General features: G+C 39.3%; 1 protein-coding gene across 2 annotated transcripts in view; it reads left to right on the forward strand.

Annotated features, from left to right (window-relative positions):
- The first annotated feature begins 7,793 nt into the window (after positions 1–7,793).
- Positions 7,794–16,680, forward strand: part of TRPM7 (transient receptor potential cation channel subfamily M member 7) — a 147,513-nt gene continuing 138,626 nt past the window's right edge. For both annotated transcript variants that reach the window (XR_013485359.1, XM_020980084.2), the window contains exon 1: positions 7,794–7,877. Coding sequence is in view for 1 of the 2 variants with exons in the window: in XM_020980084.2 (XP_020835743.1) it covers positions 7,875–7,877 (3 nt within the window). In the remaining variant the exon portion in view is untranslated. The remainder of the gene's footprint in view (positions 7,878–16,680) is intronic.

A 16,680-nucleotide genomic window follows, 5' to 3' on the forward strand; every position in this document is an offset into this window, starting at 1 on the left:
AAGGTCTTTGAAGGCAGGGACTGTTCCATATTTATTTATTTATTTTTAATGTCCAGCCCCTAGCACAGCATATGCAACAAAGTAGGTGCTTAATAAATTCTTATTGAAGGGAATTGAACAGAGTAGGGAAATACTAGGACACTAGAAGACCACTTAAATCCAGACTTACAGCAATGAGGGCCTCAGCAGTGGCTATATTCTGGACCAACTGGATCACTGAGTTATTTTGCTGCCACATGGACAATTATTTGGGACAGAAACAATACCAGAGCAGTACTAAGACTAGGGACAAGAAATAGCCTAGTCAGAGCAAGGTCAATAGGATAGGTTGTAACTACTGTTACAACAAAAAGTGGGAAATTAAACACTTTTGAAGTCAGGCAGACCAAGGCAATCATGTGGATGTAAAATAGAGTCTTAAAAAGTATGCAAATGAAGTCTAAAGTCTGAGCAATCTGAATCTATAACCTAGTGGAATCTATAATCCAGGGAATCTATAGAGTAAATTCAAGAAATGGGACAAAGGAGTTAAGTCCAAAGGGCAGTTTCAAATACACCTCTGAGTTTGGCTAGGTACTGTAAAATATGATTACTCCAAAAGCTGCCTCTGTTTTCTGCTTTCTATATTGAAGTAGCCCATACATGAAAGGCAGTTCCTCTGGTAGTAAAAGGGGCCTTGCCTATCTTTCACCCTAAACTTTCACTGCCAGTGGCAATGTAGGCAGTGTGTGGGACAGCGACCCCAACCCAAATTAAACTCAGAGACTTCTCAAGGTGGAAAGCAAAGGTTACTTTATTACAGTCTCCCGAGATGGCTGTCTGCTCCTCCGATAGATGTGGAGAGAGAGACGGGAGTAACAGGGGCCGCCTTATAAAAGCAATTCTCAGCCCACCATGCAAAATCTCCACCCACCACTATCCCTTACCCCTTTAACTGGGGGTGGGCTTACATTCTAACTAGGAGGTGGGGCTTACATTCTAGGCACCAAATTCAAAGACAAGGAAAGAGGCCGGTCGCCAAGGACAAATGGCTCAGGTTGGGGATGAGGCAGGACTTAATTCTTTCTGTTAAGTGCTTAAAAACAGGGTCTGAGTGGGGGAGGATTTTGAAAGTCCTAGTCCAGAATTATTTGACCCTTTGAGGAGCCTTCACTTCTGAGAGTTCATTTCTCACACTACCTTCTGAACTCATTACCTTAATTACACTGAGAAGTCTTCACTGGGACATCCCATTCAGCAGGGTTATATCTTCAGGATATATATATATATTTGCACAGGGAATCTGGACTGAGGGAGAGGTGGGAGGTTGGTTGGCTCTAATGAGAACAAGGATGTGAGCTTCTTAACTGGTGCCCTAGAATCCTGTCAGAAAAAAAAAATGGTTCATCATCTCATGCCTGGATTATTGTCATAGTCTGCTGATGGGTATGCTTGCCTCAGACCTCTACCCACTCCAATTCAACCTCCATTCAGCCACTGAAGTAATTTTCCTAAAGTTCAAGTCCAACCACCTTACCCTTCCTTCCTCCCCAAACCCCCTCAATAAACTCCAGTGGTTCCCTATTGCATCCAGGATCAAATACAAAATACTATTTGGCATTCAAAGCCTTCATAACCTAGCCTTCTCATACCTTTCCAATCCCTTATATTTTATTCCCCAGTTCATATTCTTTCATCCAGTGACACTGGCCTCCTGCCTGTTCCATACACAAGACATTCTGTCTCTAGCCTCCAGGCATTTTGTCTGGCTGTCCTCCACATCTGAAATACTCTCCTTGTTCATTTCTGCCTATTGGCTTCCCTGGCTTCCTTTTAGTCCCAACTAAAATCCTATCTTTTACTGGAAAGCCTTTCCCAACTCCTCTAAATTCCAGTGCCTTCCCTCTGTTAATTACATAACTTGCTTTGTAGATATCTGTTTGCATGTTGTCTCTCCCATTAGATTGTAAGCTCCTTGAAGGCAGGGATTGTCTTTTGCCTCTTTTTGCATCCCCAGCACTTAGCACAGTACCTGGCACATTAAGGTCTTAATCAATGTTTATTAATTAATTGATTTTGCTCAATTATTATTTTCTTTCCTTTAAAAATTCTTTATTACAAGGGATGGCTCACTGGGTGCAGTAGGAGGCACAGAAAGGGACTTATACTCAAACAAAAGATATCAGCAATTTAAAAAAAGAAAAGAAAAATCAACTAAATTCTGTGTTTATATATATAGAAAGTAGAGAAAGGAGAGGAGCCAAAAATAATTGCAAGGTTGTGAGCCTCTTGCACTAAATTGTAATACCACTGAAAAAAAGATTAGGAGGGAAGTCCTTGGGAGGGAAATACTTTAGGATATATTTAGTTTTAGCAAAATTAAGTTTAAGGGAAGACACTGAAATGGAATCCTTAAAAAGATTCTAGATTTTTGTTGCCTAATATATGTAATAGGGTTCTAGTGCATGAACATTGAGTGGTTTTGTTGAGGTTTAGGGGTGCTGGGACCCCAAAATCACAACAGTTGGGTACTGTCTGAATGAATTTGACCCAAACCTTTTTTCAGCCAAAGACAGGGTTATTAGAACATTGATGGGTGTGTGTGTGTGTGTGTGTGTGTGTGTGTGCGTGTGTGAAATTTAAAGAATTCTGCCATACTGGCCACACTTAAGGAATCTAAGCATTTGTATCGCTAATGCAAGGAGGCCAGATCTTAAGAATCTGAGCACCTTAATAGAGGCCAGATGGACCTTATATACAGAAAGATGATGGGAGGGATCTAAGAATGGCCAAGTAGTCTGGGGTGACTGTGAGGTAACAGAATGCCAGGGACCTGAACCTTGTGGCCAAGGGAGAATGGAGCCTAGACAGGATTAAAGGTGAGGGAGTGGGTCATAGGGAGGTAATACAATGGAGGGCTAGGTTAGGTTTAGGGTAACAGAGAATTGGGAGCTTGGGTGATAATGAAAGGTCAGTTGATAGGATTATAGCCTCAGAGATCTGGCCATATGGGAAAGTCCCAGTCTTTTCCTTTTTGAGGTCCAGATCCTAAAGACATGGTCTTTTCCTTTTAGGAGTTCAGATCCCATGCCCATCAGTTTTGATGGTGTTTACTCACATGGATAGGCTGAGGAGCTTGCATCTGGGAAAGTCCTGGTGATGTGAAATGGAAGTGTGTTGGAGAAAATGTGGAGTATGCATAGACATTCTGTAATTGGTTTCAGTCTGCTAACTACATGGTTAGTAGAAGCATTTTTGGACTGGCTGTAAATCAGAGCTAGGGACATCTTCAAAAAGTCAACCTCAGCCTAGTCTCCTTGGCCATTTTCCCTTCAGCTGTGCTTTTCTACTGCTTTGTTAACAGCATCAGATGAGAGATAACAAGGCAAATGGAGAGGCCCTAAGTGACCCTGCAGATATGTGTCTAAATTCTTTGCTTGCCTCATTGTTCCCCCTTCCATTTTAGATAAGGGAAGAACAGCATCCTGTTATCCCTCAATCTGGGTTTTTGTAGTTAGCTCAGCATGCTCTAAGGGGCAAGGAATGACCTTCAGGAATGAGCTTTGAGACAAAACCAGGATCACTGAGATAAGGATTCATCCAGCAGTTATACATCTGGATATGAGCATGGTGGGGGGACCCAAAGTTATGAAGTAAGTGTACTAAGAGTGAGCCTACTCACCTCAGAGGAGGAGGTGGGGTAGGGAAGAATGTGTCCCTAAGATTTTGGGAAATGTTTGTACCATTGTTCTTGTTGTATCTTAGAAGTAAATATCCCTTTGTAAAAGCTAATTATTAAGTGGTTAAATGTAATTGGGGTGCTTATTCCTAGTATCTAACAATAGGGTGGACATAGCTGTTGGGAGCTTAAGCCAATGGTAGTAGAGGAGAAACATTTCCAAACCTCTCAGAATACCTTAGAATTCTGAAGGGGAAAGTAGCCTGCCTGTCTGTGGAATGGTGAGCCAGAGCAAACTGGGTACAGATATAAAACCTAAATTCCTTAGGCTGGCATTCAAATCCCTAACCTATCGCCAGTTTATATGCCTAGTTTCATCTATTTCCCTTTCCTCCTCAGATGAACCCTAGACTCTAATTAAAATGACCTACTCACCATTTCCCTTTTACTTACTTAACTCTAAGTTAGGGCCTAACAAATTCCACATTTTCTACAAAGCCTTAAGAGTCACCTCGAGCAGAATTGATCTTTACCTCCAAGGAATTCTTATAGTATTTTATTTATACCACTTAGGTGACACAACTAGATGATAAGATCAGATCGAATCTACTTTATCTTTCCTGACAGATTATAAACTCCTCCAGGGCAGAGACTGTCAGTTTCTTATATCTCTATGGATCCTTCACAATGCCTGGCATAGCAGGCACTCCAGTAAATATTTAAATAAATGAATGAATGACTTTTGCTGCCTCAAAAAAAATTTTAAGCTTGTTTTGTCCCAATATACAGTAAGGTTTTTGTTTGCCTTTCCTGGACTTTCCATTTAAGCTCCCTCCCTTCTGAAAACTGAGAAATTTCTTCTAGTATAAATCCTTAAAAAGTGGGAAGAATGGGAGTATGCTGCTTTATTTGGTTCTTTAATTTGTGAAGACTGGCTTTAGTTCAAGCAGGATTTAAGGGCCAGAGCTGATTGAGAGGTACATTTGTTTACTGTGGGTAGTGGTTGCCTGAGGCTATCATAGGGCTGTTTTTTCTCTGAGGTAGAGCCGAGATTGTCTTTCAAATATAAAGTACCGCAGAACTGGGCATCCAGATTCTCTTTTCAAAGTTTATTGACGAGGAAAGGGGCTATTACTGATTGTAAGTACTTACTGAATAGTGTATCTTTTTTTTAAACTTTTACAAGTGCATTATATATTTAATTTGAAATTAAATCATGGACCAACAAACATTGTCAAGAAAGGACCTCTTGACCCTACTAACTTCAAATATACAGGCTTCTTATAATATAAATGTTGTTTGTAATACTGGATAACTGAAGAGGTTATAAATGTTATTTTATGGATCAATAAAAGTGAAGTCGTTTATTATGGTGATTCTTTTAGCACAGTTAGGACAACCCCATTCTTCCTCTCTACTTTCTCCTTAAAAAGCTAAATACCCAGATTCACTGAGTAAATGCCAGTCAGAACTTAAACATTACCAAAACAAAGGGTTGGGGGCAGGGATAGTAAGAAGCTGGAATGTGTTTACTGTGGGCAGTTAAACAAGGGAAAAGAATCCAGCAAGCAAGCAAGTAACAAGTATTATTATATATTAATTATATTATATTAATTATATTATATGCTGGGCATTGGAGACAAGTACAAAGAATGAAACAAGCTCTCTGAGAAAAAAGCTCACATTCTAACTGGGTAGAAAAGAATCTATAAAGATACATTTAACATAAAGTGAATATGTATGTATGTATATACACAAAGTAATTAAGTATAAAGTTATTCTGGAGGAAGAACTCTAATAGTTAGAGGGATCAGGAAAGGCTTTCACGAAGAAGATGAAGCTTCATCAGTTTCTTAAAGACAGGTAAGGAGAAAGTGCAACCAAGAATGTCGAAAAGGCACAGAAACTGGGAGATAAATGTGTCCTGTGTAAGGAACAGAAAGGACAGTTTGACTGGATCACAAACTGTGAATAAAAGAAAAATTTATTAATTGCTTAGTAAGTGCACAGCACTTTACTTAGTGTTGAGTACACATATAGAAAAATAAGACAGTCCCTGCTCTTAAGAAGCTCACATTCGCCTGGAGGAGACAGTTCATATGTAGGGAGAGGGTGTAATACCCAAAGAAGCTAATTAAGAGAGAGAAGGCACTAGTATTAAGAGAAGCTGGAAAAGACTTTCTCTAAGGTGGGATTTTAGATGGAACTTAAAAGAAGCCAGAGAAGCCAGTAGCTAGAGATGAGGAAGCAAAGCATTCTATTCTCTGGCTGGGTACAAACAGAGAAAATACCTAGATTTGAGAGGTCAGTATCTCATTCACAGAATATCAAGGAGGCCAGTGTCCCTGGATCAAAGATCGGGGAGGTGTAAGAAGACCGAAAAAGTAGTCGATGAGAGAGATAGTGAAAGTAGAAGAGGTAAGATTTGGACATGGGGGATGAGAAAGAGGAAAGCCATTCTGAGATTTGTGCATCCTTTCAAGTCCGGAATTTAACTTTATGCTACTGGACTAACATGTATGTCAAGAAACATTTTTTTCTATGTTAGTTGCTGGGTTGATAAAGAGACGGAAGCTGATTTTAAGGGGTTTAATTTGGAGAGACACGATACATGCACAAGAAAAATTTAAATCGTGTTATCACAAACTAGAGAACGTATGGAAATAGAGCATCAAATGTCACTTTTACAAAACAATAAAATTATTTTGACTGTAGCACAATGATAATAGGAATAATGAGAAATGAGACTGGAAAGGTGGGATAGGTGATTGTGGAAGACCTTTAATTTCACGCTTAGTTATTTAGACTTTATACTTCATGAACAAGAAGCTATTGAAGATTTTGAGAATGGAGGTGTGTACACGGAAGATTATTTAGGAAGATATGAGCGGGTGGAGACACAGGAGCCAGAGGGAAAAGTGAGGAGATCATTCAACAAATATTTATTCAGCACTTTCTGTGCCCAGAGTACTGGGTGAGCTATAACCTTCTTGGAGTTTATAGTCTAGTAAGGTAATGACACATCAACAATACCGAGGTTTTGGAGTTCATGGCTCCACCCTCTCATCAAATGGAGAGTGGTGAAGGGTGGAGTACCAAGGCTAATGGACTCTTACACGGTGATGATATTTAACCCAAAAATGAATTTCCTGGAGCATGGTGGAAAAGTCAGAGAAGGGCCATAGTGCAGTGAGGTGAGAAATAAAGAGATGTTCTGAACTGAGCGCCCTCCTTAAATGGAAGTTTTGGACTTCATGGCTCCGCCCTCTCATCAAACGGAGAGAGAGTGTTGAAAGGGGAAAGCACAACCGCTGGTGGGCTCTTAGAAGTTTAACCCAACAATGAACTTCCCGGGGTATGGGGAAAAGTCAGAGAAGTCTCAAGTAGGGCAGCCAGATGAAAAACGAGGACAGAGGAGGGCGAAACCATAGAGTGGAAGAGGGTCCTGGACTAACTGACTCTCTTAGGTGACTGGAAGAAGGGTGGTTGCACTGGATAAGAAGAAAGCAGACCCAGGGGCTGTTTGAAGCCCCTCTGACCATACTCACATTGCCCCTCTTTATAGACACACACCGCAGGGAGGACGAGCAGGGGCCTTCGAGAAAGGCCAGGGTGAGGGGGCACAACGGTCCTACTGCTTGGGCTCCCGCTATAGCTCAGCCGTCAGCGCTCTGCGTGCCACCGAGGAGACAAAACTAGGCTGCATTTCAGTAGCCTGGAGTGCGGGTGGGGGGGGGCCTCCATCGCCAGCTTTCTGGGTTCCCTACCTCTTTCCCTCCTGCCGCGTCACTCCCATCCACAGCGCCTCCGACACAGACCCCAAGCAACGGGAAGGACCTGGCTCTGGAGGCCACGGGATAAGGGGCTGGAGCCACGATGGGCGGTGGGTCACGTGACCCGCGCCCTGGCTGTGGCGCGCGTGACGCGTCGCTCACGTGGTGTGTCTCCGGCTCCGTCAGGCGGCGGAGGCGGGCGCGGGCGCGTCCCTGTGGCCAGTCACCCGCAGGAGTTGGTCGCACAATTATGAAAGACGCGGCTTCTGCTGCTGCTGCTTCTAGCGCCGGAGCCGAGTTAGTTCTGAGGAGGTGTCCCTGGGCTGTTCTTGTCCGGCGGCTTTTGCTGCCGCCTTCGGAGACGCTTCCCGATAGATGGCTGCAGGCCGCGGAGGAGGAGGAGGTGGAGTTGCTGCCCTTCCGGAGTCCGCCCCGTGAGGAGAATGGTACGGGACCCGCACAGGCCCCGCCGGGGCTGGAGGGGGGACCTGAGAGTGAATCGGTTCTGGGAACCGCCGAGGAGGGGAGGATCGGAGCGCCGAAGACCGAATAGCGGGGAGGGCCAGGGCGGGCCGGGGAAGCGGGACTTGGCCGCGGGAAGCCGCTGAGCTAAGCTGGAAGGCTGCGGTGCGAGCGGGACCGGTATTACCCGGAGCGCGTGGACCTCCTGGGCGGATACCGTAGCGCTCGAGCCCTGGAGGCAGCGGCGGCGGCGGCAGCAGTGGCGGCGCCGCGAGCCCCAGAGAAGCACCTGGCTGTAGGCTGAGCAACCCCGGCGCGACCCCACCCCCACCCCCGCCTTGAACCGCCGCATCCCTGGGGAGCGCGGCTGTGTGCCTCCCCCTCCCCCAGTGCCAGCTGCAAGCAGATGTGCGAGCCAAGCTCGGAACAGAGGCCGCGGGGGAAGGTACTAGGGAAGGAGGCAGAGAGACAGGGACGAAAAGGGACCGAGGGCATGGGGCTCGGAGAGGTACCTCTCTAACTGCGCAGTGGTGCTCGGCGCCTTTCCTTCTCAGGTAGTGTGGAGTTTTCCAGTGGTTATGACGATTTTTTTAAAAATGGTAGGTAGCTCTGGTTTCAGGTGTCGAGGTTACGGCAGAAGGGACCACAGGGTGATGATGAATGTTGCCAGGGTGAAGCTGAACCGCCTTATCCACTGCCCTAGAGGGCGAGTTGCGTTCTAAACAGAAAGTGCGGAGTGAGGGAATGGAGAGGGAGAAAGGTGCATTGCAGTAATCTGAGTGTAGTTTTTTGATGCCTGGCAGCAGGTGTGAAGAATTTCTTTGCGAGTAACTTGGGCCGGTGCATTCAAGTGTTGGTGGGTACTTATAAATATGTTTATTATGTTGCCATTAGCCATCGTAGAGTTCATATTTGTGTAGCTAGTAGTGCTTCTGCTGGAGTGCGGTCGTCCCACTTCTTGAACTTGAAGCTATTTTAAGTGCAGTAGAATCTTGTTTAAAAGGGACTTACTAAGCCGTGGATTTAGTTATACAAGAGTCCCCCTCCGCCTTTATACTCAGTCACGTTTCATTATTTCCCAGTTACCTTAATTTGGAAAGTAGTGGTCAACTTTTTTTTTTCTTCTTAATTGCATGAAATACGTGAATAAGGTTGACTAAAGAGGTTAAATTTTACATTGTGGATTTGTTACCACTCAGGAAGACTGGTTTGATCTCTCTCTACAAAATAGCATTAATTTTGTTTGATATAACCTTTATATTCTTCAGAACTCAGATATACATGTAGGTTTCCTTTTTTGAAGGAGGAATTTTGACTATTAAGAAACCGGAGTAAGAATTTGGCATTGATTCAGACTTCCATTCATCTTCCTGTAAAGGGGGCGGGGGGAAGCAAAAACCTTTCCTGATAGTAGGCTTTGCATTTTGCTGCAAAACCTATCTTATCGAAAAAGGTGTTCCAAATTCCAAAATTTTACAACTTGCCTCAATAAATTTTTTTTTCCTCTGATCATAGCAAGTTCATACTAGATTGCAAATCAATGGAAATTTATCCCTCAAAACTTTGGAACTAGTCCACTCCAAAACAGCCCCAATAATCTGCATTTACTTTTCTTCTTGAAACTTAATATATTCTCATCTTCATATTCACTTTTTAACATATTTATTTTTTTCTTTTGAATTGAGAGATGAAAAAGGGCGTTCGTATCTACTGGACTGAGCACTGATTCTTGTTGAGTACAATTTTTTCAATTTTTAAAAATCTTTTTAGTCTCTGGGAACTTTTTAAGAGTTCCTTAATGTATATTATGATTTTTAGAAAGGTCACCTGATTGTATCGTGAATATATATTGGAAATCATAGTTCCTATTTAAAAATTTTTGAGTTTAAAATGTATTATCCTTAAGAGCAATAGTCTTTACTTTAAAAATTTTTTAAATATATATAATTAGATTGGAATTAGATATGATTTTTAAAAGTTGATTTTTATCCATTTTTTTTCTCCTACTACTGGAAAATCTCTTTATTTTTGTTAATGAAAGTACATAAAAATTCTGACATTATTCTCCTCCCTCTCCTTAGCCAACTGGAATACACGTGATATAATTTTAAAATTAATGTTAATATTTTTTTCATCAGTCAAAAGGTAGTGATATGAAAGTTTAAATTTAAGTTTAGAAAATATACATACATATTCTAAATACACATATTTCCTTTAAAGAATGTGCATATATATTGTATATAGGTACAGCAATAAGAACTTGAAGCTTTAAACTTCAAGATTTTCCCTAATAAAAGAAGCTAATACATGTTTCCTCATCTTTTTTTTATTGATCTCCTTACCATCTTAGTAGATTTTACAGAGTCCCTTTAAAAAAAAAAATCTCCCCCTCGTTTCCTCTCTTGTTGGCCACTTCCCCCCCCAGACAAAAAATGAGAAGAGTTAGTTGATCATGGAGAGAACCTGTTATTATTTTTGCTTCTATCATTTACAGTGATTTGAATTTAATAAAATGTTTAATGTAGAGAATATTTTTAATTGATTTGCCCTTCATTAATTTTTGAACATGAGTTCAGTTTTGGTTTGAAATATTTTGCTTGGTTTTGAAAATCATTTTATGCCTCCATAGAATAATAATTGGGTTTATTTTTAAATTGTTTTGTTAAGTTATCTAATTCTTAAGAGATTTTGGAAACTATTTAAATAAATATTGATCTTTGGTAGTAGGAATCACTATGCTCTCTTGACATGGAAATTAATAAGCCTCGGTTCTTTACCTTGTTCAGCTATGGACTTTTCAAGTCACAATGCCTTTTTATTATTCTTATTGTTGACCATTTATAAAAATAAATATGCAGCACATTAATATTGTTCCTAATACCATGTAGAAACAATTTTAAAGAGCCTTGGATTTTCTTAACATCCTGTAAACCTATAAGCAGGTTATCTAACCCTTGTGAACTTTAGTTTCCTCCTTAGTAGAACAAGTATGGTAGTAATACATGTCCTGTTTACTCCAGGGTTGTTGTAGGTCTCAAAAAAATGTGTGTGTGGGACCACCTCCAATACCCTTTTAGGGAGTCCGTGTTGTCAAAACTATTTTTGTAATAATACTAAGATGCCATTTACCTATTAAAACAGTCTGCCCTTATTCGGCTACATAGCTTTCTTGAGACCTAGATTTTCTTGATATACTTCAATCAGAACAATTATCTGATCAGCAGATTGAATGGAGAAACAGATAGGAGAATCCAACTATCTTCTGTCAAGCCAGACATTAAAGAGATGTGCAAAAAATGTAAAATGGTGCCATTCTCACTAAATTTTGTTTTGGAAAATGTAGTTATTTTTCATGAAAATATTTATGTAATGGGTGTATAATTCTCTCTAGCTGTTCTCCATGCCTGGAACTCTCTCTCCCTCCTCTGCTACAACTACTGACCTCTCTCACTTTCCTTAAGTCCCTACTAAAATCTGACCTTCTGTAAGAAGCCTTCCCCAGGCCATCTTCTAGTGCCTTCTCTCTGTTAATTATTTTCTATTTATCATGTATATTGTTGCTTTATATATATTTGTATGAACATTTTCTCCTTTATTAGATTGTAAGCTACTTAAAAGCAAGGACTGCCTTTTGTTTCTTTTTGAATCCCTGGTATGGTGTCTGGTACGTTGTAGGTGCTTAATCAATGTTATTTTTAAATGAATTTAATAAATAAACTCAGTCTATCAGTTTTAATTTCTAATATAGTAAATATGGAGAGATGTAACCCATATAAACAAAAACTCTGGATTCCTCAGTAATTTTGGGGATTTATACAGGGGCCTTGAGACTAAAAACTTTGAGAATACTGTTGTAGGGAAAGCAAACAAATGTACACGTGAGCTTAAAAGAAGGCATAATAAAGTTTGGGAAGAGAAAGCCATTGAGTTTTTCTTTTATCCCCGTTACCATTAGTTTTTAACTTGAATTAATACTATTGAGAGGGAGGAAAGGAACAAACATTTGATAAGTTCTTCCTATTGGCTCTTAATTATTTCATTTGATCATTGAGAGCAACTAATACTAGAGAGAGCACTTCCATATCGAGGACAGCTGATGGACCTCTGGGTATGGAGTCAGGAAAATCTGGATTCAGATCCAGCCTCTCATACTGGAACATAACCGTCTGACCCTGGACAAGTTATTTAACCTTTGTCTGGTTTAGTTTCCTCAGCTGTAAAATGGGAATAATAATAACACCAACCTCCCAGGGTTGTTGTGAGGATCAAAGGAGACATTTGTTAAAAAGTGCTTAGTCCAGAGCCTGGAATGTAGTAGATGCTTATTAAATGCTTGTTCCTTTCCTCTTTCCTCTAAAATTGTCAAAGGGTCATAGATTTACACTAGAAAAGATCTTAGTGGCCTTTTAGTCCAGCCCCTTATTGCCGGAAGAGGTTATGTGATTTGCCCAAGATCACCCAAGGTAGGAAGGGAAATTTAAACTCAGGTTTTATGACGCTGTTTCAGTAATCTTTTCATTGAACCTTGATGATCGGCTAGATTAGTGTCGTCAAACTCAAATAGAAACAGGAGTCGTTAATCTGTACTCACAGATCCCTGTAGGCCACATGTTGACTTAGTTTTAAAATGTAATGTTATACCTTATTGTATTTTTGTGTATTTTGTTAAATATTTTCCAATTTCATTTTAATCTGGTTTAGGCATCTTTCAGGAGTGTTGTTTGGCACGTTGGGGCTAGATAATGCCCAAGATCCTTTCCAGATTTAAAATTCTTATTCTATTTTTAGAGTATAGCCATCCTCAGGGCAGTGGAACCTGTTGACTTAGTGTTGTCTGTAAAACTAAATTTATTCATTTTATTAATATGAATTGTTTGATTTTTCTTGGAAACCAGACATCATCAGATTAATGAGGTGGGAGGAAGTGGTGTCAGAAAAGAGAACCCTGTGACTGGGGGTAAGCATAGATTGAAGAGATAAAGAGGAACACCAACTAGAAAAGCATAATATTCAGGGAACATTTAATATAGTATTAGAAATGAAGAGTTCTACAAATTTTATTGATTTAAGGTACCTTACAATATTTGTTTGTAAGGATAATCATTATTCATCATCCTTAGAGAAGGTTAAATTATACTCTGTTCCTTAAAGGTAAGGTTATGTAATGCATTTTGTACATCCATAAAAACAGTTAATCTTTTTTTAAATGTATACTTAATCCGATAAATTCATTCAGTGATAACCTGATGAATGAAGTATGATTATATTGCTGTAGTTTATAAATGAATTCTTAACTCATTTCTGATATACTTTATCATTTTGGGGATTCCTCATTGTAAATTTTGTGATTTCCAACATTTGTTTTAAGTTTTAGTATCTCTTCCCCCCATGGTGGTTGACCTGATAAAACTCTTGTATCAGTGAGTTCTTAAAAGGATTGTTTTATAATTTAGTAAAACATTTTAAATAATTTTTGATGTCATATAGCAGGTGGTATGTAATTTATTTATGTTACCTGATTTTTGTATGTATTGTATTCTGAAAAAAGGATGCCCTACTCCCCTACCCTACCCCACACCCCTTATTGTGCCTTATAAGTTGAATCCTGTCTATAATGATAAGCTTGCCTGTACTCCCCAATAGCAGCAGAAACTATCACTTTCCTAAGGAACTGTTCACATGAAGTAGGAGGAGGAGCTTGGGCAGGTGCTTCTGTTCTTGGCACTGCAGTTGGATCCTGCATCTCTGCCCCCTAGAGATAGGGTATCACCACAAAGCCAGTCAGCTCATCTCTTCTGGAATCCTTGCTGTTGGGGAGGTTGTTGGAGGGCATTCCTGAGCATCACTCTCCCCCAAAATAGTGTATTTTAACCCTGGGTTCTATGTCATGATGATACAAATAGATCCTTAAATAAGACCCAGGGCACTAGATATTGGAGGGCAAGGTCTGAGAGGGTGAGAGTAACCCATTTCTCTTAACCTCTTGTATTGTAAAAAGCCCAGCTTCCTATGTTTGTTTATCATTTTATACTTCTGCCCTTTAACTTGATATGAGGTCTAAGAGTTTGTCTTTTTTTTTCCTTCAGCATCACAGTGTCATAAAATTAGACATGAAAGATACCTTAGAGGACATCTAAGCCAGTCCCTTTGTTTTACAGGTGAGGAAACAGGTCCAGAAAGATCAAGTGATTTACCCTTGGTCACACAGGTTAAAAAAAAAAGTGGCAGTCATTAAAGAGCAGAGCTGGGATTTGAAGTCAAGCCTTCTACGCCATTCAGTGAATGTTTTTACTAAGCACCTACTGTGTGCCAGGCACAGAGCTCTGAGCTAGAGAAAACAACAGAAAACAATCTTTCCTCAAAGAGCTTATATTGTATTAGATTCCAAATCTAGTGCTTTTTAACTACCCTGCCTCCTCTAAGACTTTGTTGCTTTCCCAGCTAAGTTTTCAAAATGTTTGATTAATTAAAGTTTATTCATTTTACCTTTTAGGGGGAAATAATTTCCCTCAAATAGGTCAGTGTTATATGCAGCAGTTGTGTATAATTAATTTTTAACATAAACTGAAAAGATTTTACTCTTAGAAGTAGTATCCACGTCAGTGAGATCATGGATCCACTGAAGTACATGTAAAACGAAAATTTTCAGTGCAGAAGACCTCACTCAATTCATATGCTGTTTAAGATAGTGATTCCTATGCAATTTATGACTTCTCTGAACCTGTTTCCGCATCTGTGATTTGGTGACAATACTTCCACTGCTCAGAATTGCTTTGAAGAAAACGTTTTTGAAGTGTGAAGAGGTATCTTTTTTGAAATGTGAATAAGTATCTTAATTATTTTTGATGTGTTTTAATTTACATCACATTTATATATGAATATAAAATCTTCCCAGCATTTACCCAATGAACCTTCCCTTATAACAAAGATTAACAAAGAAAAGGGAAAAAATATGTTTATTAGACCAACCAAAACATCTAACATATCTGATGGGATATGCAGTATTTCACATCTATAGTCCTCCATTTCTGCAGTGAAAGGAGGGGGATTTATTTTCTCAACTATTCTCCTGGGTCAGGCTTTGACATTATATTTACATAGTATTCAGGTTCTTTTTATTCTTTCAGTTTATATTATTATCTTGATGTATATTGTTTCCTGGTTCTACTTAACTTCACTCTTGTCATTTATACCAATCTTCACATGCTTATCTGAATTTTTCTCATTTGTTTCTTAATGGCACAGTAATATATTCCATTACATTCATATATGACAGTTTGTTCAGTCACCCCCTAATAGATGGGTACTAACTTTTTTTCCAGGTTTTTACTATCTAACATAAATAAATAAATATTTTGCTATATATGGGACCATTCTTTCTGTCTTTGACTTCTTAGCATATAGTATAATTGCAAATTGCTTTCCAGAATAGTTGGGTTAATTCAGAGTTACACTAACAGTGTATTGTTATACCTGTTTTCCATTTTTTGTCGTCTTTTCCAATTTGCTGGGTAGGGGGAGTAAAGACTTAGAGTTGCTTTAACTTGCATTTCCTCTTATCTCTTTTGACTCATCCACTGAGAGAATGGTTCTTGGTCATTTCATGGAAAGCTTATTTCACGAGTTAGTGAGTTGATATTTAAGAGATAACTGTTTATTTTGGGGATAAGTCCATATTAAGATCATTATGATATATGTCATATTTTGAATCATAATGGGATTTTTATGGTTTATTTTGCATATTATAGTGATAGCTGGACAACCTGGGAAGCCTTATTTCAGATGTATTAGCTTCATGATAAGAGAATAGTAAAACTACTACCACAAACTAGTGCATTCTATATGATTGTTTCTGTGTGTGTGCAAGTAGATATTTTATTTAATTTGCGATGGAGTAAAGCAATGTATTTTTTTTTAAGTTCTATTGATGCCATTCCCTCCTATCATTCATTTTATGATATTAACCTCTCCCCACACTGAACCTTAATTTGTAACAAGAAATAAAATTAAGCAAAATAAAATGGCCAGATTAATTTGGGTTTTTAAGTCCTTAAATTTTGTGGCATTTCACAGTACTGTGTTTTTAATATGATTTTGTTTCTGAACCCCTAACACTTTATTCTGTTCATTTATTAAACACTGGTAAGCCTAGTGGGAAATAAAAAAATAAAAATAAGACTCACTCAGCTTTATCCTTAGATTGCTTGGTCTAATGGAGTCAAAGATAAGGTATATGTATGAATATAATACAAGTACCACACGAGGTATCAAGTTGGTTTCTAAGGAGGGAGAGAGTCCTTCTAGCTGAGAGACCTTGTAAAACATTTGTGATGTGAGACAATTAAAGCAATCTGATAGAAATTCAAATCTCTTCAAAAAACTATGTTTTGCTCCATTTTCTCCTCTCCCCGTTCTTGCCAAACCTTGTCCTCTATACCTTCAAATTCATTTACTCTGGTCTGATAACCTTGTTTTGTCAGTCATTTTTTCTGTCCTCTCAACTTAGTCAGTCCTTTAATCCTGTAAACATGCTCAGGTTTCCCTTATTCTGAAAAAGGATCCCTTGATTCTGTTACCCCATTCAGTCTTTCCTTCTCACCTCCACTCCCAACTTCTAAAGAGATACTTGGGATCTCTACCTCCCTACCACCTGCTTGATCTTCAGTATTTTGCATTCTGGATTCTATCCACAGTACTGTACTAAAATAGCTTTCTCCAAGCTAATAATCAACTTTTCACTAAATATGATGTCCTTTTTCTGATTCATAATTCACACTTACATTTATA

The sequence above is a fragment of the Phascolarctos cinereus genome, unplaced genomic scaffold (assembly GCF_003287225.1).
Source record: "Phascolarctos cinereus isolate Bilbo 61053 unplaced genomic scaffold, phaCin_HiC Scaffold_3;HRSCAF=262, whole genome shotgun sequence".
Lineage (NCBI taxonomy): Eukaryota > Metazoa > Chordata > Mammalia > Diprotodontia > Phascolarctidae > Phascolarctos > Phascolarctos cinereus.